Below are 26,018 nucleotides of genomic sequence, written 5' to 3'. Positions count from 1 at the left end.
TGTTTTACATCAGATTTAACATTCTGTAGACAGCTACCTTTTCCAAAGAATATGATTTCCATTACAGGGGGAGAAGACTGAGTCGTCCCATGTGAAAAGGGGTACCATTCTTTGAGAAAGGGTAAGCAATAAAATCAATGTCTTTCAGGAACTTACCATACTGTTATCTGAAAGGCAGTAACTTGCATGGCAATGGACAAGAGCTTCTTACAATAAGCTAACAAAATTAGAGACAATCGTTCGTACTTAAAGACTTGTATTCCTACTTCTACATGAAACTATACCAGTGTTTCACTCCACTGACTGCCTATGGAAATACAGGAACATGCAAATTCAATCACTTGCACACTTTTAAATTGTTACAATGGCATTGAATTTATTCTGCGATTAATTCTTATTCCCTTTTGCTGTGACAACTAGATAATAAGCAGCAAGAAGACCAAATCACATGCATAACAGGCCAGTTGCAAAGGTGTGAATTTATAGGACCAGACAACTGAATAACAGCTCCTGCACGGTCACTTCTGTCAGATGTTGCGTGTTCTACACCTCCAGCCATCTGCTGACACTTCTTTCTTGACCTCTTATTGCAAAGCCCCACAGATCATCTGGTGGACTTTTGTAGGTCTTCCACACTGTGGTGAATATTACCGTGGAAGCAGAACGAGGAGTATGACAACAGGGACTTCCTGCCTTGCTCACTACAAAGGCTGAGATGTTAATAAGTTATTAGCTCTATTATATATGTCTGTCTGCCTGTCTGTCTATCAGTCAGTTCACGGCAGTTACTTACATATCTATGGACAGTTTCAGACAGGAGAGGGGAGGATCTTTCTAAGATATAAAGCTTGTATGAGGTTTTGTGAGTGACAAGGACTGGGTAGAAGAGAGAAAGACCTAAATCAACAATCCTAAGAAAGTTTTCAGTGGGAACTCAACTATTATTTGTTCTGTTGACCTGGCCTCCCAAAACATGTATCCCAGACATCCCCCCAGCTGTTATTAAAGTGGCACATGAGGAAGCTGGGAAGCTGGGCGTAGTGACCATAATGAACAGGAACGGGAAGCACCACAGGGTTTCGGCACCAGTCATGAGGAACATGAGAGTTAAAATTACTGCAGTGGGAAGGAATAAGGACTCTAGACCCAAATGCACAAGAACAATTTCTGCTGTTTCTAGCCTAACATGCAACAGTGCTCAGTGTGACTTGAATGGGAGCAGAATTTGACTCTAGGTGAAGCCCTCACTTATGTTTTATGACCCATCTGCAACAGAAGGAATCAGTGAGCAAATGTGGAGCTTACACTGTTTGTGACATCAAAAAGCACATATCAAGAAAGTAGGCAGATGTGACACAAGTTCAGATTTCTCCTGCACTAGGACTCTCAAGTACACATCTGAGATTACGTGAGCTATGGAAAGGTCATTCTGCGTTTTCCAAAAGGGAGGCACACAGAGAGCTCAAAAATCGTTTCTTACCAACAATCATGTGGTTGCAGACATCACAGAAGGTGGGTTTTTTGAAGATATGCTCCTGGAAGATATGAGCCTTGTTGTTTTCCGGCAGCTGTTGGGCTTTTGCGGGGGAGGATGCCTGGCTCTCGGAGCTGGGGAGCTGGCCAGTGCTTGTGCTCACCTCCGGCATCAAGTCCACTTGCAGTTTGACATCGCTATTAGTCCTCTGGAAGAAGTTGTCTGCACTTTTACTCCGCAAGCTTTTGGTCTTGAAGGAGAGGGATCGTTTCAGTTTCTGCAGCTGCAACAAACAAACCATTTACAATTACTTCCTTTCTCCCTTGAACAGCCAGGCAAGGTCCTCGAGTTTGGGGTGCGTTTCTGATGCATGAACCCAGTTGACATTATCAGCACATTGGGGAGAGTGTCCACAAGCAGAGCAGCCGCTCGCTCAAATAATGTTGACTCTACAGTTTAACGACCAATTTCAGAGCAAAGAGAACAGCATACTATTAGAAAATAAACCATTTTACATAGATTTTCTAACAGGAAATGAATCAGATAGCCCTAATGAATGCTCCTATTGCCATTTTCAGGTGTGACAGTGAAGAGATACTGCAGAGAGTTGTACGCACAAATGCAGCAAAGAGTTCTACACACTGCAAAGAGCTGTACACAAAGTTGTACACATAGCAGAATATACCCCTGTATTCAAGCATGAGAGAAATTTAAGTATTATTCACCCTTGCCTGGTCCTTAAGCAGCCTGTAAAGCCATTTCAAAAAAGGCTGTTAAATGGCATTACAGGAGGCACTAATACATCAAACAGATTTGATATACCTAACTGTCTTGAACTTGGCAAACCGAGGACTATGTGGAGCTTTGACTGAGAAATTATTGTTTTATTTTTTTTAAAGGAAAAGAGGCTCCAGAACAGTAGTTTCTGTATAGCTGATTAGCTAGTAGTTAACTTAGTAACTAACACTTTTTAACACACACATTCATGTATATTCTAGTATATTGTATTGTATATTGTGTTGTCAGAATATTTAGCACAATATTGCATCATTAACTCAAATTTTTTTTATGCCTCTTTACCCGTAAACAGTCTTGTACTTTATTAGAACTCCTCTCATCCTTCCCCATGATGATGTTTTGTAAGGCTGAGCAGGGTGCTAGGTAAGGGATAGGAGCTATCACGATATCGACTACACATGTTTGCAGGCTACCACCCCTGAAGGCTCAGGAGTGCAGTCAGGGTGAAAGGAAAGCACTTTGGGAGAGCCAGTTTGGTTTCTGCTTCATGTTTGCTACCTATAATCACAGAATCAGTAAGGTTGGAAGGGACCACTGGAGATCATCTAGTCCAACCTCCCAAAGATTTGCTGGTGCTGGTTCCACCGGGGCTTGAACCCAAGACCTTCAGTGTGTAAAGCAGATGTGATAACCACTACACTATCCCTATAATATCTCCATCTCTCCTTTCACACAGTATTATTTCAACCACCGCAAAATGATTTCAATCCCTGTGGTAATTCTCCTGGCAAACCTGATGTAACAACTGAAATTTTCCATGCCACACAGTTCGTCGGTGGTAAGCAGCAAGGATGGTTTGTATTAAAAACTGTTTATGTTAGAAACAATGATGATTGGGAACCATAATTCACACTAATATAAAAGGAAGAGGTTCACATACTTTCCTAAAAAAGCATGGCACCCGCCTGTAACACTGACATAGTGGCCTCAAGGCACTGCTCTCCCTCGTTTTTGTTTCTGACCAGTTCTTTCTGTCCATTTTCTAAACGATGAAGCCTAAAGCACTCTGTGGGACAGAAGCATGGTGCCCTCCTGCACGGTAGTCTCTCCCACCTTCCAATGCCCAGGGCTTTCCAAGCAGGAGAAAGACCCTCTTTGCCCGCCTTTCAAACCAGTGAACTCCCCGAGGCCAATGACCAGGCAGATACAACCTTGCCTGGGGTTGACGATGTTTGGGTTTGTCACACTGTGGATTTCTCAGCTCTCTAACAGTGAAACCTCCCAATCCCTGCACTGCTCCTCGGTGTTGACCCGAGGAGCAGGGATGGGTGACAGCGAGGGGCTGGTCCCTCATCTGCTGCTCTCATCTGCACACGTGATCCCGGCTCCCAGGAAGAGCCCTGGGTTCAGACAGAGGAAATGCTCACTTGTTTGCCCACACTCAGTCTCGGGGAGGATGTGTAAATAGGAGAGACTACATGGCTAAGTGTGAGGCAAGAGCAGCTTATGAGACTCCTTCAGCTGAAGCCTAACTCTTGGACTCACTGAGCCTGAAAACCACCACATGGCAGCACCAAAAAATGGTGGGACCCTCCCTCTCCCACTTGGATGTTAAGTTACCGGCACCTAAAATTACTGAGTTTACTCAGAACTGAGATTACTTCATTTCCCTAGAGACGGTCAGGCGCTCAGCAATAATTCACCCCTTGCTCCTGAAGCAGTTCTCGTAGAAGTCAGACCTAATTAGGGTAGTGAAACACAGAGAATTACAGCACCACAAGGTGATGGAAATGGCATTCATTATTGATTTGCCATCCATTTCTACAGTGCCACATGAAGTTAATTAAATTCAAAAACATTGCTTCTGCCACAGGAAGAGGACTAAGCAGTAGAATACAGAATTTGTTTTAATGTGAAACAACTGTCTTGCTAGTTTGGCAATGTATACAGTATGTTTTAGGCAGTTCTGCATTTAATAGTCTTAGTCTGTTCTCTTTTGCAGTGAAGGGATGTACCAGCAGCCCTTCCTCCCCTAGGCAGAAGAGTCTGTAGTTTTCCAAGGAGGAGTAGGACAGCATCCAGGCAGCGCATGCCCGAACATATGTACACACACTAATGTGAACGTACAATTTGTGTATATGCTCTGTGCATTGGCACCAGTGGGGTACAGAGCAGGACACAATTACACAAGAGCAAGTCCACAGACTTGGCAGGCATCTCTGCACAAGCTACTAAACCGCTCCAAGACTCCTGGGCACTGTCCTGTGCTAATATACCTAAACTATTCCCAAACAAGGTGATCAACCTAATTGTTACCCACATGTGGACTTCATACTTGCCGGAATTCAGGCTGGAAGACACCTGTGCAGTTGCTTTGCATTATGTACTTAATGCACCAGCACAAGTGTGTGGTCATTCTATCCCGGGTAGGTTATATGTGTACAGGAGTGAGTGTGCAAAAATGCAGTCCACAGGTAATGCTTAATATTTCGCACAGATCACTACAAACTTCTGCTCAGTACTTGCAAAATACCTGTAAAAAAGTATCTGGGCATCTCTCATACCCGAATGTTTTATATCCATTTTGCATAAATGTATATGAGAGGACATGGCAACAGAAATCTGGTACTACATTTTAAAATTTGATCCACCTTTCCTTCCTCATATTAGATGGGCAAGAAAAACTAGCCTAGGAGAGAATTTGAAATATGGTACAGGTGTATGATTGTTTACCCAGGAAAAGATGGCCTAAACAAGGGCAATGACAGCTGGTTGTGCAAATAATTTAAATTGTAAAAGCAGAGAAGCTTATGCTTCTATGGAAACTCCTATGAAAGCTTCTAAGCTTCCTTGTGCTATAGTCAAGTAAGTATGACTTTCCTTCCTTAAAATATCATGATTACCTTATTGTGTAGTTTGCTGTGGCCTGGCCTCATTCTTTTATTGGAAGATTATAAACATGCAGTTAAAAACAGACCTATAGCATTTGGCCTGTTTTTGATTTTCTTTAAACTTATTTAATGCATTTGTGATGTCTTTAACTCCAAATGGAGCTGCTGTAGGAGTCACTCGAAACAGAAATCAGCTTCCTCTGTCTCTACAGGGTCAAAGAAGGCAAATTTTAGAATTCTTAATTTCATTCTACAAAGTTAATGAGTCCACAGTTAAATCTCAATAGCAATACTACCAAACTTCGTAAAAAGATGAGGCTGGGGAAGTTCCGCATTTGAGCTGCTTCATCGCTTCAGTTTTGAAGGACTACATGCACTGAAAAATCATGTATTGGGTCTGAAAAACAAATAAAAAAAACCCAAAGCAAGGCTTTAAGCCACATACTTGAGATACTTTTCTTAGCCCTTTCACATTTTCTTCTCTGCAAGGAAAGCTACAAATTAGCTTTAATTTAAACAATAATAAAAAAAAAGAAGTGAGATTCCACAAACACAAGAGTTTTTCTAGGCTTGTAATAAAAACTGCAGGACTTCACAGCACTGGCCCTTTAGAAACATGAACCTTTGATTTCAAATCCAGGATGTTCTTGTGGTTTGCAATTAGAGTTGGGGAAAAGTTTGTCTGTCCCTAAGTTAAAGTATTTTGTCAGTTACACAAACTCTCAGCGACTGCACATGCTTACCCTGCAGGCAGGGTAGAGGTAAGTACAATAGCGAAACCTCAGAGCTTAATTAACCTTTTTTTTTTTTTTCAGTATCATCCGGCACAATCTCCTTCTTCCTCACAATATTACTGAATGTTCATGCTTCAAGGGATCAGGATGCTCTGGAGAACCACAGCTTATCGGTGCCTCCTCCATTCCTAATACCCTAATTCCCTTGCACTGCAATTCTTTAGCTGCTATAATCAGAAAACAGGAGGCAGCAGGACAGTTGGTGAAATTCAGTCCTACTGTTTGCAGATACAGCTGCTCTTGATTTGAATGGAAACTGTACTTACCTTCACTAAGGCTTTGTTTTACTTAAAAAGTGGAAGCATATGACCATCTTCTACATTTTGGTTTAAGCAACACGTGGAAGGTGGGAAGATGTCAGTGATCTGAGCTGTTTTCTAATTACTGGCTTTGCAATTACAAAAAGAAAATAAGAAAGTCTGATTTTGAATTGCCCTACCACAAGGAATAATTTGTTTAGGCTCTTAACTGTTCCCCTGGTTTTTAGGACCTCTAGCTCCCTGCCCTTTCTGGCTATATCTACATTAGCAGACAGCACAGCTCACTAGGAGCAGATCTGGAGAATGACACAGCTGGTGTCGAGGACTCGACATACACACCGTATGCATTTCAGGGCACAGAAAACCTTAAGCTTGCTGTGGACCAAATGCGCCTTAACCCCGTAAGGCATGAGGTGCCCAGCTAGAGCACAACCAAGCCCCAGAGTAAGGCAGCCTGCACTCTTCCAGGCTGCTCCACAACAAGCACCTCAGTTGCCCTGAGCAGGTCCATCTCGAAACCATGCTCCCAAACAAAATCAAATGTCAATATAGGCACCTCCACTACCATCATCATCTCTCTAGCATAACTTCTCCATCACATCTTCTCACCATTCAAAGCTGAGGACAGAGCCTCACTCCCTCCAAGTCCCACACGCAAACATCTCATTCCTCTCTCTGGCACACCACAGCCTCCCTCATCAGTGATCTCAGGGTGAATGCTGCCTAGCGGGAGGACAAACTGTTGTATCACATTAGGTTCGCTTAGATCATCAGTTTTACTGTTCAGAGCAACCCTTATGGACAGTGCCCAAATTGTATGATTTCCCAGCACATTTAGTCTTGTTCCCTCTCAGTCACATCTAACCGTCTTTGTTGGCAGCAGGAGATGGCTCGGAACCCCTCAGTGCAGCATGAGGCCAACAAGGAGACTGTTCTCATATGTTTCCACTCTTAATTGTCTTCCATGAGAGAATAGCAAATGAACCAGGCTTGTCAACTGTCCCTTACTGACAGACCATGTAGCTAACCCCTCAGTTTCAGACATAGCTCTGTCACTGTGCTACTATGCTAGTAATAATAATAAAAAATTTGCTTGCTCTTTTTTGTCCCTTTCTTTACACTAGCATTAGCAATATCATTACACGGATTACAAGTAATGCAGGGTATTGACAGAACTGGAATGAGCTGTCATCAGACTCAGTTTGATTCCTGCAGTTTTTAGAAAAAGCACTTATTTTGTTTATAAAAATGGGCTAAAAAATGCAGCAGCAACAGATTTAACTCATTGCTGAGATAAACATCCACCTTCTAGGAGGAAACATTTCTTCTTCCTTTGTGCTTCTTACCCTAAGTTTCCAAATTACTTGACTGTCACATTGTTATAATAGGCTTTCAGTGCGCAGGGTCCAGACAGCGCTGTATAGATTCACTAGAGAGCGTGCTGGGTACACTGTACATTACCAGAAGAGTCTTTCAAATAAGGGAAGGGACAAAATTGTTGACAAATAGAAGTTGTCCTGCTGAGCACAATCTGTTAGCTGGGTCAAAGAGCATTCAATTTGCATTAGCATCCCCTGGAACGTACTTCACAAATTAACTAAGTTTGTGGAAGAACTGGATGTCACCAGGGTGCTATCTGGCCTCGGCGCAGTGCTGGGCTACAGCTAGCTCTGCTGATTATGAGCGAACGGGGAACCAACTCAAAAAGAAATGCTCACTTTTTGTGAGCCTAGGGGCTGACGATCTTAAATTTGAGAGATACAAACGTAAGTGATTTCTGAGCACACACAAGTTATTTTTTTCTGGATTTGATTTACAAATGCATTGCCTGGGCATTTTAATGAGCAAAAATAACATTACGATATCCATAAAGCCAGTATGCAATTTCATAAATAATATGGGTGTTTGCCTGCTGATGAGAGAAGTACCATGTCTTATAGCATTAACAACATAAAAAGCACTTACAAGGTTCATTTTGTTTATTGGCAAAGACTCCTTAAAATTTGTAAGTAAAGCAGATCTCTTTTTTACCTTCTCCTTTCCAAATAATGAACAGCACAAATACTCTACTAGTACAAACTGAATTAGCTAAACTGACTTCAATTGCTGCTGATTTTATAAAGTACGAGAATCTGGTCCTACCATGAATTTGTGTCTGCTCTACCCAGTTTTCTTGGAAGTTTTATCCTTCTAATCTGTTACAGACAAAGAGGGAGTGTCATTCTTGCTGAATCTGCTATGTATTATATTTGTGTATTTTCCCAAACAGATTGCATAGCTGGCATTAGAACAAGTATGTTTGTTATTGCTGTTGGGAAAAAAAAAAGTCTACTGGAATACTGTATTGGACTACTCAAAGGGGAGACCTTTTCTGTAATACCTGATGATTATGTTAGTGATTTGTTGGGTACCTCCAGCTATTGTGGCCAGCTCTTGCTCCTCCAACTGCCATCATCTTGCTTGCCTCCTGCCCCACATTATTTTCGAAGCTCACCCACTGATCCTCCAACTTATCTAGTTTATAAACTTTTCCAGGCAGGGCTCTTGCTTTGAGTTTGTTTCATATGTACAGTCCTAGCTGGAATAATACAACACTGATTGGCATGTCAGGATGTAACAGCAAAAATCCCTGGAAGAGCCTAAGGGTTCCAAAGCACGAAATCCTAAGAGATGTTCCGTTGTCACTGCTCCTAAAAATGTCACTGCAAATTACACATTCTCAACCCTCTCCTGATGTACTACAGCCTTGGCAGCTGTGCATTTGCATGTGTAATTGGCAGACCTCTAAATTATCTAGAGATTCGGTCTGCGTTTGTAGCCAAACAGTGTGCTTGCTTATCAAACTTGTCCATACTGTACAATTCTCTGCATACTTTGGTTCAAACTAAGCTGAAAACTTTATCTGGTTCTCAACAGATCCTCCTGCAGGTGGTTTGAAAGTACCCCAGAGTTTCAAGCACTTCTTTTTCTAATATTGAAAGGGAATCAGGATGGGCAAAAGTGTGAGACAAATGTGAAATAGAGTGGTGAAAGGTTTAAGGCCCCAAGACTTAATTCTGGTAAGTATTATGAAGAAGTCTGCCCTGTACTCCAAATATTTTTATATATCCTGAAAATTCAGCATAAGGTTTGATAGGATGAAGTTATGCTATCTAGGGAGTAGCAGATTTGAAGAAACACAAAGTCTATGAACTACTTATGTTTGTGAACAGTTTATGAACAATTTTCATTAAGTCTAAGGGAAATTTTTTTTTTTTTTTGATCTCCATTGTATTCAGAACTATATATTTAGTCTTAAGTAAGCTCTACATTAAGCTCTACATTAGCTATTTGGCAGTTGTGGCTTACCCTGAGCTTGTATGAGCCTCCTTGCCAAATATATTTTCATATTAACTTTGAAAGACTTGCTGTCATTTAAACATTTTAAAATAGCTTGTAAAACAGAGGAAACATATGCAAAATAAACATAAAATATTTGTATGCATATCATATCCAGAAACTTTAAACCTTTTTTATCTAAAACCAAACAAAATCTTTCTTTTCCCTGCTGAAAATAGATACATTTAATATATTTAGTTATTTAGCTTGAACTTTCAAACTTTCTATCTAAAAGCAGTTTTTGCTTCTGTTTTTTGGAATAGCCTTATTTTGGTGTATTTGTCTATTTTTTTCTTTTAACCAAGCTAAATCACAACCAGTTATCTAGAAACAAAAGACTATTTCTATTCCTGAGCAACTTAGTCTCCATTAGAAAAGGTGAAATTCACTGAAATTCACTCTTCAAATTTCCTAACAGATTTGATTCAAGTTTAATTCGGGGAAAATATTTATAGAAGACTGGTCATGTTTTATCATTGTATATATATTGCTTAATCAAGGTTTGTGATAAGCTTGCTTCTAGCAGAGAGGCAAAACACTGAATCTTTCTCCAGTTTGCAGTATATCAAGCTAACTACTCACAAGAACAAGAGAAGCTTTACTGTGGTTTTCCCAGTTTTATCCTCTAAATCATGAAAAAACAGATTAGTAGTCCCAAAGTAACATCTGCTGTGTTCACTGTGTTGGGCTCAGTGATCGCTAGTTCTTCCTCCTTTGTAAACATATGTATAAGTCAAAACACATTACAGATCAAACTCAGAAACATTTCAGCCACAAGCAAAGCTTGTTGCTTGTTGCTTGTTTTATAATTGGGTTGGAAAACATGCTGCCCCTTTGATCTCTTCTCTTGCCTCACCTAGCAAAAGAGGAGCTGCTGCTCTCTGGAGTAGAAGAAAAGACTGTAAATCCCAGATGCTGTCCAATGGCTGTCCTAACACGGGCGGAACAAGCTGCAGAAGATCTTTTGTAATTCAGGCTACAGAAGGTGCCTGGTGGAATACCCATCTGCAAACCTGTGAGGCTCCTCTCTCCCTGTGCTGCTGGGTAATCAAACCCTCTCCATGCTTTCCTCCTGAAACCAGCAGAGAAGTCGGTGAAGAAAGTAAGAGAAGGTTAGGAATAGCTCTTCCATTTTTCACCTCCCTCAGTAACTCTGAGTTTCGAAATGGGTATGTGTTTACAACTTCTGGTTTGGTAGTTCAGGTTTCACTTCAGGCATCTTGTTGCCAAGCAGCTGGTCATCTCCATGCTTTGTCCCCACTGAGATGATGCACATGATATGGATGTCTCTTGCCTCTTGGTGTACAAGGAATTTGGATCGTTATCTCTGAGGTCTCTTCTGGGAATCCCATGTCTTGCTGCCCTGTTTGGATATCTCTTTTCTATTTCAGCTTCTAAATGAAACAGTGATTTCCCTTTGGTAACTCTTGATTTAGTCATTTACTGAGCGTTGCTGCAGTGGAACTGGTACCACAAATTTTGGAGATTAAAAGGCTGGATTTGAGAGTAATATAAATCCAGGCAGCCCTGCTTTGGCGAATGAAGCTCTGTCAGTATACACTTGCTGCGAATCTTAAAGAATAGTAATAATGGGGCCTAAGCTTAACTCCTTTTCCCTTTCATGAATAATCTGCAGTGAATGTGACTGCAAATGTAAAATCAGTCATCCTTGATCGTATCTCATGTCTGTCCATCTAAGAAGTGTGTATCATTATTTTCTACTACTGTTCTTGTGAGAAATTAAAGCTCAATATGGCCCACTAGGATCTTTGAAAAAAAGATTTCCTTCTGCTAAAAAGCTCTGGTGCACCTATGGCAATAATTTCCACTAATTTCTTTAACTCATGAGCTTTTCCACTTTTTTTTTTTTTTTTAACAGAGATGTTTTGTAATCCTTTAAATGGTAGCATGTCTCTTGAAGCAAATATGGAAATATATCTGGCAGGGAGCCCAATAATAACCAAGGGCAAATTAATATCAGCACCAGATCCCACATACTGTATAATCACATTTGTATTGTCTTAAAACAAAAAGGAAGATCGAGATCCACTGAGAGCTGTTATAGTTAATATTCTGTCAGTGTTTCCACTCCTGTTTATGGGGTTCCAAACTTAGCCTGTTAAAATTGCTTCACAATGAAAGTATAGAAGTACTCAGCTCTACAACAAAGTTACTGTCACTGGGCCAGATCCCAAGATCTTTGCTCACTGCTAGCTCCTGCCGACTTCAGTGAGACTAATTCTAGAGTACAGGCTTGGGGTTTGGCTGGATTGCGGTTTTGTTTATTTATTTTATTTTTACTTTTTTACTGTTTTACATTATGTATTAAAAACAGAGGCTTTTTGCAACAAGTGGAGCCACCTGGCCATATTCTGCATGTTGTTATCTGGCTGACTTTATTCATCCCTGCTCAATTCCCCCCCCCCCCTTAAAAAAAAAAAACTCTATCTGTCAGGCTCTTCCTCTCCACAACCAAATATAGACAGATCCAGGGGACACCTATTCCTCTGGCTTCTTTTGTCTCTGCTTAGTCACTTGTTTTTAAATTATGCTTACTGTGACTTAATTCTGCCCAAACCTCTTGTTTAGCTAGTGCCTTCACTCTGAGATTATTTTACCTTATTACGGTATCAGAACTTGAGTGCTATACAGGCTGTTGGCTTAAAAAAAAACTTATGAATGTAGATCTGAACGTTGCCTTATTTGATCCTACAGATTCCTGCATGCTCTTCTTTGCTGCCCATCTGAAAACAGAGATTCAAATCTGAATTGTACAACTCATTACCATCTCTGACTTCTCTGTGGGAAGATGATGGTAGGTACTTAGGCTTTCAAAAATATTCGTCAGACGTTCATCAGGTCACTTCCTATTTTTCTTACTTTTCTTATTTCCCTTACCTTTCCTTCTTGTGCATACTTTTGCAATCTGGTGGCAGATTTTCTACCTTCTGTCTTCTTTTTATCACTTCTGCGAATTGACACTGTCCAGCCTTGTAAACGTAGTTTCTTCCCCACAGCTCTGAGAGGGGTCAGGGCATGCAGCCAGTGCAAGCCGCCAGCACTAACCATGTCTGTTCTGACACGATCAGCCCGAGAGGACCCAGGCGTCCTGGCATGCAGCCACCTTACTGCCGTGCTGCTGGGCTTCCCTGCTGCACCTGGGAAGCCACTGAGCTTCTATTTCCAGTTCTGAAGTCCTAAAGCGATTTACAGATACATGGCAAATGGTGTGTCAATTGAAAACTTCCCCAGTCTCAGCAACATCTTCCTCGTGACTCATTCTGTATCCAGTTATAGTACCTGCCGCTATGACAGAGATCTATTTATTTTCAGATTGAGTCCAGATCTGGCATGTTTTTCTGGTTAAAGCTCTTTTCAAAGTGCAGATGATGGCATGTGTTTATTTTTTTAATACATCAGCTCCAGTCATTTTCTAATTTTCAAAAAGTACTTCTAAGTAACTTGGAGGAAAACTGTTCCTGTGTTACCAATTTCCCAGGAACCTGTTACTAGTACAGAAAGTTTCCATCTCAGTCTGTCTTTTGTCTTATGGCTACTACAGCTTAGTGATGCCCAGCAAAAACTAAGTTTAGTGTCCTATATAAAGAATAAGGCAACTGTCCATGTGAAGAGTCTAACTTGATAATATTATCAAGTATACAACATACTGTTACTCAACACTTTGGGGAGATGCTGGATAACTTTCCTCCTCAAATTACCATGGTCAAAGGTTCAAAATTAAAATGATTGAATACACTGCAAAAATGTGTTTTTATACTGAGAGAAGTATACTAGCTTGGTATAAAAAGAGACAAATAGAGACTGCAACAAACAGAAAGATAGAGAATTGAAGGCTATAACTCCTTCTGAAGTACTACAGATTCATTTTTTCATATTAAAAGAGATTTTTTAAGTGTCTCAGAATCCTCTAAATTTAAACTGTTTTTAATGAAAGCCTACACAAAAAGAGCTAAAACTCCCCTCTGTGTAGATAGTAATAGCAACAACAACAAAAAAAGTCCTATAAAGTTTTCGTAAGGCTGTGCTCACCTAACAAATGCGGCATATTCAGAATTCATATTTTTGGTATATATAGAGAAAAGAACTGTTGGTATTGACATACGACACTAGCAGATACTAGTTGGAGTTGTTTTTATGATAGGAAATGAAGGGATCTTGAACCAGTAAAACTCTGGGAAGCCTAGTCTGACAAAAATAATAGCAGTGACTTCAACAGGACCAGCATTCTGCAGTGGGGTGCATGGAGGAAGTCAGGCAGGCAGGAGAACAGGGGAACAGAAGAAGCAGAGAGGAAAGTCAGGTCAGGACAGACCATGCTGCAAGGATTATGAATAAGAAACCTATGCAAAAGTGGTATTCCTATGAAGCGCCTCAATCTAGTCTATCTACTGTCAGCATAGCCTATCTACCGCTGTTTTTGGAATCAGTGGTGTGGCACTGATTTATAAGGCACATGCCAGATTACAGCAGAAATCACAGCCGGACCACTGCTGGACTGAACAGCAAGTGCAGAGTTAACTGCTGAGGTTTATATCAGTTTTCTCCTGTCAGCTGATTTTTTTATATGCAGTGGTGGCCACAAGTACAAGTGCGCTGGAGGGATGATTATCTCATGGAAAGGAGATTTTTAGTGACGCAGGAGGTGGTGGTAAAAACCAAATGATGTTACCTCAATTACTACTTGTGGAATATTGTATTTATTGCAGTGTGTCCCTTACAGTACCAGAAAAAAATAAGTTAGTTTTCTCATCATGTTTAAAGAATATCTGACTTTTTCGTCCTGACGGAGTGGCTGCTTCTTTTGGACAACATCTAGTCACAGCTGAGTTCTCCTCAGAAGTAGATGAGGCTGTTAAAATTTTTGTTTTAAGTCTGGCTTTCTTTTTTTTTTTGAATTTTTGTGACCACATAATACCAGCCAACTCAGGCAAACTAAAATGCAACTTTTAAAACATTTCTTTGTGAAGAAAGTAACTGGGGCTTGGGTACAGATAAAAGCGAAAGTGCAAACTTTGCAGTTTGCTTTCTTTCAAGAGTACTTATAGTAGGAGCACCAGCATTCATGTAGTGTTTATAACCAGTCCCTCCCCCAACAGAAGGACTACCATCCATTTTCTTAGTAGGCAACTTCAAACTTGGCTGAGCTCTCCTCTGGAAGTTTGGCACGTAAAGACAATACAAAGTTTGGCTCATTGTATCAGAGAGCCTGGTCCCAGATTACAGCATATGGGTGAGAATAGGAACAGAGAGAAGAGACGGATAAACATTGGAAGCAGAAAGCGAGCGAGTGAGCTAGCGAAAAAGTTAACTGGTCGTCTGGATGTTTTGGACGCCTATGAGAATGAAGTACATTTGTCATTAGGACTAACTACAGGAGATGGATGAGATGGATCTAACTACTGTGAACCTGCCAAAGAGTCTTCTGTGCCCATCCTTCATGGAGCTGGTGCATGATTCATCTTGCAGCTAGTTTAATAGCAGCACTTCACATTTTGCAGCCTGGATAGGCTCACATTTTTCTCTCTTTTTGTCATAGGTACATAACTTTCCATTACAAGGCTGGCTGGAAAACAGCAATTCCACTTAGTGAAAATTTTCAAAGTTTGAATGATTTTGTTCTGCATTGACAAAAAAAAAACAACTGCAGCCTTTCAAAATGTCTTGGAGGGGGCTGTGGGCAGAAGAGGGGAAAGTCAGACAGACTAACCTGCCAGGGGAACAAATGACCAACTTGTGAAAGACACAGGTTCAAGACCTTGTTCTGGCAGGTTCACAGTGGTGTTGACCCTACTTAAATTCAGGCTCTTAGCTGCCTACAGTAGTTAATGAGAAAAGAATGCTTCTCGGAGAGGCTAATACAGAGTGCATAAGGCAAGCTTTTGCTCTACACCACCCTTCTTCGATCAGTCTCAATCTCTGCCCATTTATGATACAGAGAGGTTGAACTACTAACTGAACTGCCTCAAGTAGGTCTCTAATTGCAGGCTGAGCCATATGATTTAACTTAGGAAGTATTTTTCTCCTCATTTGACTGGAAATTTAATCCAGAACTAGAGAAAGCTTTCTGACAAAAGTATACTCAATCAAGAAAACTGAAAACTTCCACAAATACATAGGTTTTGACAAACGAAAAAAATAGCACTTGACAAGCACACATTTCATTGAAATGTTTGTGACCAAAAATCTTTGGCAGACCATCACATTACCTTCCATTTGTTTGTGAATATCTCTGTAGTTAGAGAATTTGAATTAAAAGAGCATGTGTGAACATAAGCGAGAAATGAGCTGCCTGCACTTACAAATAAGTTATACTAAATACACTAAGAGGGGTTCTTATAATAAAAAAGGCCTGTGCTAGGTCCTTGAGTTGATTTATACAAGTTGAGGACTTAACAAAAGGTACATTTTAAAAATCAGCATGGACCTCAAATTCTTAAGAGCTCTATCCTTGATTTAACCGGACAGAAGTCAGTGGCAGTTTGCCAAGTTTACCTTGTTGAATTTTGCCTAGCATATTTTTTTGACTTGTGAGGACAGACGCCCTGCGTACGCACAGAGACAAGTGAAACTGGAGCAGGATTTTCAATTCAATCCCTGGACACTTGGTTTTGAGGATCATCACACCTCAGCATTTAAACTGGCCGAGTAAACGTTGTCAAATCAGTAATGAATAAAGTACATCTACATACGTGACATTTGAGGAGGCGAATGTGCATCACATGAGAATTCTGATTCTCTGGCAGCAGAAGCTGGTGCCTTCCACACTGAGCATGAGTAAGTGTAAAAGCTGATGGAGTCAACTGTTGGAGTAATGGAGATGCAAGTCTGTCTCTAAGAGCCTATTCAACAGCATTTGCTCTAACAACCTGTCAGGGTGATTTTGCTCTGTTACCTGAGCTGTGCCTACACAGCCTACATTTTTGTCTTACTCTGAAGAATGAGCTAAGAAAAAATATCCCAAATGCTGAATTTAATAGCTTTGTGAACACTGGTTTATAGTATTTTGCTTCTTTCTGAATTAAACCTAATCATCAGTTACAGTAGGTCAGATGCATTTTGCTTTTCTATTCAGGACTGCAGATTTCTAAAATAATCTTTATTAGTAAAGCAATGTGTGTGTGGCATTTTAATAAAGCTTTTAAATGGCACTGAGAAAACGAGCATTTTCTCTTTCAAGAAAAGAAAACCATTCAAGCTGTCACTGTTACTCACCTAAAGGCTTCTGCCTGCAATTCCATGTAAGACTTGCAGCTTCCTGCAGCTGGGAAACACCTCTCTCTTGCAGTTATTATTGTTATGACATTTTAAACAGTTTGACCACCTCAGACCCTGAATTTGACGCTTCTATTGGTCCATGCTTTGTATACTACTGTCTTCAGTTAAAAACAGATCTGCTAAGAAATACACTCATGAACAAGACTTCTCTGAGTGCCTGACATGTTTCTGCAAGAGTAGACATAAAAGCCTTGTTTTTTTAAATAAGAAGGTCTGCAAACTATTCATCATAGATAACTGCTGATGGCAGACACAAGAAGTCTTTTTCACGTTCATTGCAGGTAAGTTTTAGAAAGTTTCTGTGTTAAATTCCATGTCAAGGAGCATATACTCTATCAGTCTTTCTCCTGAATTAAGAGGAGTTTCCTCGAGAAGATGCATATGTCAAAGGAAAATCAATGTCAACTTATTTCAGTCATTCAAACAATGATTTATGATTTTCATTTTCACTGTTGGTCATCTTTGGCAATGAACATGCAAAGTTTGCTCGTGCTTCAGTTAGACTATAGACATTCACCTGCCTGGAAAAGATAGTGCTCATTTAACTTTGATTGGCCATTTGCCTCTGCAACCAGAGGCTGTGCAGCACTGAATACAAGTGAAGAATATTCAACTCACACATCTGCATCTGAAAAATAGTCTTCTGTCTGACAAAGATGAGGACAAACTCACCAAATACGAGTTCATGGAATCTTTTACCTTTCATGAGTATACAGCAAGGGCTTGGGCAGGCAAAAAGAGAAATGCTGGTCTAAAAACAGCAGATCATGGAGAACAATCTCAGACCAGGTGATTATGAGTTACTTCCATTTAAATCAAATTAAGTGTAAGGAAGAAAATGAACCTCTAATCAAAGTTTTGGATTTCAAGAAGATGATAGCCTTTGATGTACTAAATTCACTTGAAGACATTCCAAGCCATCAGCGCTCTCAGTTCCCTGGGTATATATTTTAAGCCACATCACACTTTGGAGTGATACAGAGATGCTTGAGCTGGTGCCTGACTGAACTAATGTGCATCAAGAACAGCATAAAGATACTAGCTCTGGTCTAGAAAGCAGCATAGCTACATAAGCAGGTCACTGCATCTCAGCTAACAAGTGTTGGCTTGCAGCGGGTGCTGCTGAACTTGCATGGCCACCAGTTCTGGACCAGGCTTGGCCTTTGCTGCCCTTGAGCTATCAGATCAGAGATATGCTTCACTGATGAAGATAACTGAACAGAAACTGTCAGGTACTTGGATGTGCTTGGATGTGTAGGAGCTATAGAATTTCTTCAAAGCAAGTATGTTAAAACTACCTGGAAACTGGAATAGAAATAAATAAATGTCTAGATGTATGCTCCTGACAAGCTGCATGAAGAGTTACTAAAAAAAAAAAAGGATATGGGAAATAAGCAAAGAGTCCACAAAGAATGGTGGAGAGGGGAGGTGTAGAAAGGAAAAGAGAAAAAAAAAAAACCTCAAGCTGTTATGCAAATAAAACTGGACCTTTCAGCCTATGTTGCTTAGGTCTACCTATGCTCATTGCCAAGGAAAGTTAAGTGAGACCTTGCAAAGTATTTAAGGAAAAATCAATGAATTGATACAAGTTAGGAATAGGAAAAGAGGATATAGGCTGCTGTGCACTAGAAATGTGATAATGGCTGGCTGAGAACCTAACAAACACTTTGTCTCAGTTTCCTTGAAGAGCAATGACCCTGGGGACAAAATAACATGAAAAATAGAAAAGAAGTTGCAGAAATGGGAGACACGATGTTAAAAAACAAGCAGTTCAGTGTACCTGCTGAGGTGAGAGAAAAGAAACCAGATAATCTCTATTGCAAAATCTTACTTTCAAAGGGAGAAAAGAAACCAGATAATTTCCATTGCAAAATCCTACTTTGCAAGTCTAGGACCAGATCTTCTTAATAAACTTGAAGGAAAGGGCAATTAAAAAACATTAGTAAAAAGAAAATGGGATACAATGTAACCAGAGTCTACTAAAGGTAAGTAATCCAAGACCAGCTATCTTGGAAAAGATGAACATTTTTCTAGACAAAAACAATGTTTTAGGTCAATGGTAGCTTCAGTCTTTTTGAATTTCATTAAAATTGTGCTGTATGGTACCAAATGGGAATATATTACCTAAGATTGAGAAAATGGGGGTTAGCAGAGAAGTTACAAGATGGGACATACAGCAAGTTCAATGAAAGGTGGTCGCTGTTGAAAGAAGCATTAGGTTGAAGCAAGGTTGATAGTGGTGTTCTTCAAAGAACAACACTGGCCCAGCCTTAGGGCCAATCTTGTTCTCTGTATTTTTATTATTGAGTTTGGTGCAAAGATTAGGAGTGGCAGAAGGCCATTTCCTTCTGACATGAGGGTGAAGGTACTGTCAAAACCAAAGAGGAGCTGGACTTCAGCGGTGGAATCACAGAAGTGTGACGTGGTTCAGCAGTACAAACACAAGCTATTGCACCTGACAGCTGACCCAGCCTGCTCTGGACCAGGGCAGTCTAATCTATTCTGTTCACTGAAAATGACAGAGGAGAAAAAGCACTGTGGTGCCTGGTAGACCAGAGAGTGACTAGGAGACACTAACAAGATGAAGTAACAACCTTAAAAAAACTTCAGGAGCAGGATTTCTGGAAAAAATACTGATGTACTAATGCTATTATACAAGACCTCATATATAACATGGTGTGCAATTTTTGTCACCGATTTTCAAGAAAGATTATCCAAAATTGAAGCAGGTGCATAGATCTATTATTAGGATGAAATGAAGAATGGAGAGTTAATCTTACATCAGCCTCACTTGTTTAGTCTAGGAAGTAAAAGGCTGGGAAGAGATATAAATGACTACTCCTACATGATAGGGATATGCACCAAGAGTAGAAAAGAGCTTTTTAAGCTAAAGTAACATTATCAAAAGTATAATGTCACATAAACTAGCTATATATAATATAGCTAGTGAGAAATAAAGTGAGACTCGAGTCAGAGGCAGTGGAGTTGGCAGCAGTGTCCCTTATCCATTAGAGCATCCAGATGCTGGGAGAGCCTTTCAGAAATAATGGTAAAAAAAAAATTATTTTTTAAGGTTCAACAGGATTACCTCATGAAAAAGAGTAGAGGATAACAGATTGTGATGGTAGGACTAGACTGTCTTCCAGCTTTGAAAACAGTTTGTTTTGTTTCAGTGAAAATTATCATATTTTAGTAAATCCATTTTTACCACACAAGACTTGAGTCAAGTCATCTTTAGCTGTTGGAAGGGAATAGGCATATTCTTCATTTTTGATAGCAAGGTAGAAAATGTGGTTAGAAGAGAATGTCTGTGAAATGTCTGTTAGAGGAGAATTTTGCCTGTGATATCTTGATGTGCTTAAGAACAGAGAAAACAACAGCAGAGTATTTTAATCAGGATGTGTGTAGATAAGAGAAAAGTCAAAATAAACCTAAGCACAAGAAAAAAGTGTGCTGAAGAAATTATTCATAGAGATAGAATATTACTTTCTTGCTTTTAATGAAATCTTCCTTCAAGTAATTTGTTCTAACACTTCATCAAAAAGTAGCATATAAAAACACTATTTTCCTTTGTCTTGCCTTCACAGCATGTACTCACCATTTTATGCAGCGGCATGTAACTAATCTTAAGAAAGAGAGCTGGTCTTTTCTTCGCCTTTCATAGGATTTGTTAAAGCTGTTTTGATATTTCCTTGAAGAAAACTGCAGCAGTAGTTTGCATACTGGATATTTATCAGTAGTGTGGAGGGTGAAACACTAACTCTATGCCACACTCCCTGCCTCTTTTAAATATTCATTGACCAGTAACCATCTATGGAGCCTCATGAAGTATTAACTCTTTAAGCAGGGAAGATCTCTGCTTAGCTCCATAGCACAAATCCTGCATGATTTAAATCCATGAAGTCTTACTAAAATCCGAAGAGTTTCAAGCTGTTTACATTAGTTTAGTGCCTAATATTAACACCTGGTTCTAAAACCTCATGTCAACGATGCTACTCTACTGGACCAACAGAGAGAAGAAAGTAAGTTCAGTTTTCTTGGCCAATTTGAGGATACAAATAAAGTCTACATCTTGAATGTAAGTGCTGGATCTTTTTTCTTGGCTTACTACTTTTCAGCAACTTCCACTTTATATACTACGTACCAGGACAAGCTGATGCTTGAACAATTACGTTACATTTTCTGAACTGCCATAACTGAATTTGAAGATAATTGGCTGCATTTACCTGCATACTTGCCACTGGCTAGTCAGTGTACAGAAGTGTCAAACTGAGACAGATTCATTTATTTTGTGATAGTCCAAGTGCCATATTTGTTTAGAGGTCTAGTTTCTCATCTTCAAGCTACTCAACCCGTCTACCTGACCTAAGTGTAAGCAATTTGTTGGTCCAACGAATCTGTGGTTCAGAGGAAAAATTTACAGCTGTCCCACCCAAATATTTGTGATTGCAATACAAGGCAACTATAACAGGACTTTTTAGAAAGTAGATGGAAATGGGTTATGTGGTAAAAGAGGACTTGGCCTTCACAGGTGTCCACTGGTATCTACAAACAAGTAACTTCTACATGACAGGTGGCCTGCAATGGCATGGACTAGATAACCCAGCAGCTCTTCCATGCTATATGAGAGACAACCTGACAAGTGGTAGTATGCCTGAAATGAAACTGTAAGAGCTTGAAAATCAGCAGTACTGACCAACCCTGCTGATATTAACTGAAACATCACGGAGGCTCAGGCTCCTCTAGAACTTAAAAATAGGAATGGTATTTTCTAAGGTGTTCACCTCTAGCGCCTGTGAATGCTCCCAGCTGTTATTCGAAGTAAAGCAATAGTGACTTGACTCACTATTAGTGAAATCAGCAGATGGGCTCTCTCCTCTCCGTATAGAAATGTCAGGATAAAGCTAACAAGGTTACATGCCAACAATGCCAAATTGTAAAGAAATATTACAAGGTGTGGGAATCTTTTCTTTAGATTCAACCATACGCCCACAAATTTTATTTTTTATTAAATTCCAAGGTACCTTTACATAAGAGGTATCAGGAATAAGATCTGATTGCTGTTAGTAGATTTCCTCTATATTGCTCAGTCAGTGATTGTACAAGTGTGCAGCGTGCTTTTAATTGCTACTGCCAGGAAGAAATCTCCCATTAGGATTCATTAACTACTAACTTCCTCCCTTGCTGAGAAGAAAATCTACAAAGTTCTTCCATAAACTGGCCACTTTTCTTCTTGGAAGACAGGCATGAAGGACCCATACCTACAGGAGCTATAATCACAAACATATGCACATAATAAATTTATAAGGATAGCACATAAATACATGTAATTGATAATTTTCTTTTCCTAATATACTTTAAGTATTCACTCAAGTAATAGATGGGTGTTAAATAAATGTTTTGGGGAGCCAATAAATTAATTTAATAAATTAATTATTGGTTTTACATCATTTCTAAATTTTTGCTGTGGAATTTTTAACACAGCAGCAGTATATGTATTGCTACAGGAAAGCCTAGTTATCATATTTGCTGCACTTTGTACACCTATTTGAAATCATATTAACGAGATAATACATCGAGGGTGTTAGGGTATTGCACATAAAGTGCCTGAGGACACACAATCCAAAAGATACATTCACATTATATGACACTATATATACTACAGCACAAAGAATGTGCAGGCAGGTTCTACAAATGCATTTGTGGCTTCCTGCTAGGCCCCAGGCACTGTGGCATATTGTAAGTTTTGAACTTAGTCTGAATTTCTTCATTCTGAGCAGTTGCACTGGAGTACCGGCATTGAGGTGCTCATAAGGGGAAGTATGTGCATGAGGACCTGGTCATTCAACTTTCAATATCTGAGTTTGCTCACCTGTAAGCATGTTCCCGATCCGTAGGTAGAGATAGCACGAGGCTTTGCTGTTTGTTATGAGTGAAAGCCATTACTGTGGACGAGGTGTGTGACTGAAGTATATTTTAGTATACTACTAAATTTTTAGTAATTTTTAGTATGAGAGTCATGCTTTATGATCTTCCAAATTTCAGTTCTGCCTCTCAAACTCACGCTAGTCAGGAATCACTGTGTGTCCTCCATGTTATCTCCTGAGTACAGTCTGGGGTGTGCTAGCTTGGACACATTTCCTGGACCTTGGTACTGTAAGGGATTATATGTCACAGTTGTCCATGATTATACAGAACTGAAAACAAGAAAACTCTGCTACGTTAGCTCTGCAAAGTTTTTGTTCTGCTGAAATGCTTCCAGCGCATTTTGAAGGTTGCTGCTATCCGTATTGTTTCTATTGCTATATTTGGAGTCACAATAGGGTTTTGCCACAGAAACAAGACCTAGTAACTAGATGCTGCATAAACTCTTCTGCAGTAACTGCAGTGGACATGCAGTGGTTCCTCTACGCAATGAAGAGGTACCTGAAGAAAGCTGAGTTCTCTATGAATGACAGGATATCTCCCTCAGCAGGGGCACTGCGAGATAAAAGCTTGCATGCAAGCCCTTGGCACACACTGACTTATGCATGTGTCACAGCCTCTAGCTTCTGAAGCACATCAATTCCCTTGGAAAAAATTTGTACAAACAATATCTTTATAAAATCACCGAGAATTCCTCCATCCTCCTGTTTGCAAGAAACAAAAAAAAAAAAAAAACAAATGTAATCTCATTACCCTAGTGATCAGAAGCCTCTTTTGACTCCATCTATTGAAAAGAAAATGCAGCAGGCTTTCTGATCATGTTTGCAGTCTTAAAATGTAAATACACAGATTATACATTTACTGAAAATATCTGTATGCAAATAATGGCATCGACTGATCTGCACAGACAGTCATAGCTTTCTCTTGTTCCCCTGCATCACTTCAAACACTCACAAGACTGGTAAAACTGATGATAACAACATTTGATTATAAACCAGTGAGTAATCTTTTTCTTTCTTTTTTTTCTTTTTTTTTTTTTTTTGCCAGATGTGCCTAATTCCTATTGTGATCCATATGAGTGCCTTGAATGTGCAAGCAGCCAAAAGGAATCCTGCACGTTGCACTTCGCTTTCTCTTATTTGAGGAGTCCTGTTGGCCAGTGTAGACTGGGCACAGTGCTTGGTAGGGAAGTCCCTCAAGCACACCATTGCAATCTGACCGTGAGCACGGCACCCCAAGCACTGCAACCGTGCAGTGGGCAGGGGGCGAAGGCCGCAGCAGAGGGAGCGCGCAGCCTGCACGGCCCCCGGCGCAGCCCAGCATAGGTGAGAAGGTGGCGTCGGCCATCCGATGGAGGCTCCACTCTCTTCTGGGACCTCATCAGAGGGCTGGTCTTCCCACTGGCCAAATAACAATACAGCAGCTCCAGGGAAGTGCTCTCACTGGGAGATTTAGGGTATCAATGCACTGGATCCTTTGGGGATCTGAGGTTAAACAAATAACCCTTTTACTTGTCACTCCCCATTATCAAGGAATAGCATAGCAATGTCCCAGTAGTGCTGAATGTGCATAGTGAATAGTGGGTGCTATTGATGCTGTAAGACCTTTTTTTCTTTTAAAAAGGCTGTTTCACGCAGGGAATACCTTAGCTCTCTTCCTTGGAGTATAGCTTCTATAAAAAGATCCTGAACCCCACGTCAGAAGTCTACCCACACAGACAGATTATTGCAATTCACTCTGCAGAAACCTCGTTATAACTCAGAACAACGTAGATTCTTCCTACGTTAGACTCAGGCAGCCAGTGCCTTTAAACTAGGGGCAACACGAACTCTCTCTGTCACACAGCTGTTTAGTTCACACAGTGTTTCTCAAGGCACTGCCCTGCTGTAAGGTCCTGGTGACAAGGACCTCCCTATTTTCACATTTGCACAGCACATAGCATCACTAGGAATATGGTCCACGGGATGGGCTGTCAGATGCTATCATGATATTGATATGTAAAAGTACATTATCCAGGTAAGCTATAAAGAGCACTCATTCTGAAAGGTTTTTAGCTCTCTCTTTTCCAAGTCACACACTATCTAACAGAAAAACTTTTCATATACAAGTCAATTAAAAATTTAGAGGTCGTGCCATTTAAGCTGGATGTTGGCTTTCAGCAAGGTAAATTGAACCACATTTAATAATTAATAAGTAAATAAGAGGCTAGAAAAACAAATCCTTTCTTGAGTGGCGAACATAAGGATTCTTGTGCCAAAACTGTCACTAATATCCTGTTTCAACTGCTGCCTTGTTAAATGGTGAAACTTCACTGATGGGTCTGCCAAGGAGGTGAGGCGGGTGAAACACTCTGACCCCCTAGTCAAAGTTCTCTTCTCTGAGCCTACGATAGCTAAAAATATCAACTGAAATCAATCCCCTCTCTGGCTCTCTCCTTCCACCGCCACCCCCCATAATAAGAAAGAGAAAACACAAAGAAAAAATCCCCAAACCCCAACATCTCAAAAGCCAGGTCTTTTCCTGTTTCAGACCCCTGAGCCACCCAGGTGACCGGCAAGCATTCAGAAGTATGACTGTCAGGTTGGAGATGGCTTATAGCAGTCTGTTCCAGACCCTGCCACAGGGCTCCAAATAAAAATCAAAGCAACACATCTCTTTTTAAAGCAAAGAAAGGGGGGTGGGGAGGGAAGAAAATCCTGTTCTCTGAATACCTTTGATTCCTGGCTGGTGGTTGACGCCGGAGAGGGGGGCTGCTCTGTGCTCTCCACTTCGTGCTCCTTCTCCACACTGTCCACGCTGACTTCAGTCGCGCTGCTCGGAGGAATCATTTTACCTCTGAGACACTGCTCCTATCGGGAAAAGAGCTACAGACCTTTCTCCCTTTGCTCAGTTTAACCTCCTCTCTCTTCTCTGCTCTTCTAGAGCGAATGAACTCTGATCGTGCTGTTTCACTATATTTGCCAGGCTGGAATTCTCTGGATTTTCTTTTTTTTCCCTTCTTCTCCTCCTCCTCCTCCTCCCCTTCTCTTTTCCTCTCCCTCCTCCCTCTGCCCCCTCCTCCCCTATGCAATTCTGCTGCAAGGGGAGCAAATAGCTGCTGGTGCCGTAGGTCAGTCGTGCGCCTGCCTCGGTACCTCCTTCCCTCCGCGCGAAGCCCGGAGGCGCCGAGCGGGGTCGTGCCTGGCAGCCCCGCGGTCGGGCGGGAGCGAGCCCGAGCCGCGAGCCTGAGCTGCTCGCACGCACGGGGCACCGGAGGGAGGAG

At 40.7% G+C, this 26,018-nt stretch overlaps 1 protein-coding gene across 2 annotated transcripts in view; it reads right to left on the bottom strand.

The window, feature by feature from the left end:
- STAC (SH3 and cysteine rich domain) overlaps window positions 1-25,745 on the bottom strand; it is a 74,514-nt gene extending 48,769 nt beyond the window's left edge. The window contains exons 1-2 of one of the 2 annotated variants that reach the window (XM_062567892.1): window positions 25,468-25,745; window positions 1,481-1,757 (exon numbers count right to left, since the gene is read on the bottom strand). In XM_062567892.1, the coding sequence (XP_062423876.1) occupies window positions 1,481-1,757; window positions 25,468-25,584 (394 nt within the window). In that variant the 5' untranslated portion in view covers window positions 25,585-25,745. Of the gene's footprint in view, window positions 1-1,480; window positions 1,758-20,429; window positions 20,476-25,467 lie in introns of those variants that run through there. The other variant, XM_062567893.1, reaches the window with a different exon arrangement.
- Window positions 25,746-26,018: the final 273 nt, after the last annotated feature.

This window comes from Rhea pennata, chromosome 2 (assembly GCF_028389875.1).
Source record: "Rhea pennata isolate bPtePen1 chromosome 2, bPtePen1.pri, whole genome shotgun sequence".
Taxonomy (NCBI): Eukaryota; Metazoa; Chordata; class Aves; order Rheiformes; family Rheidae; genus Rhea; species Rhea pennata.
Note: the sequence above shows the minus strand (reverse complement) of the source record. Positions and strands in the feature narration are given on the sequence as shown.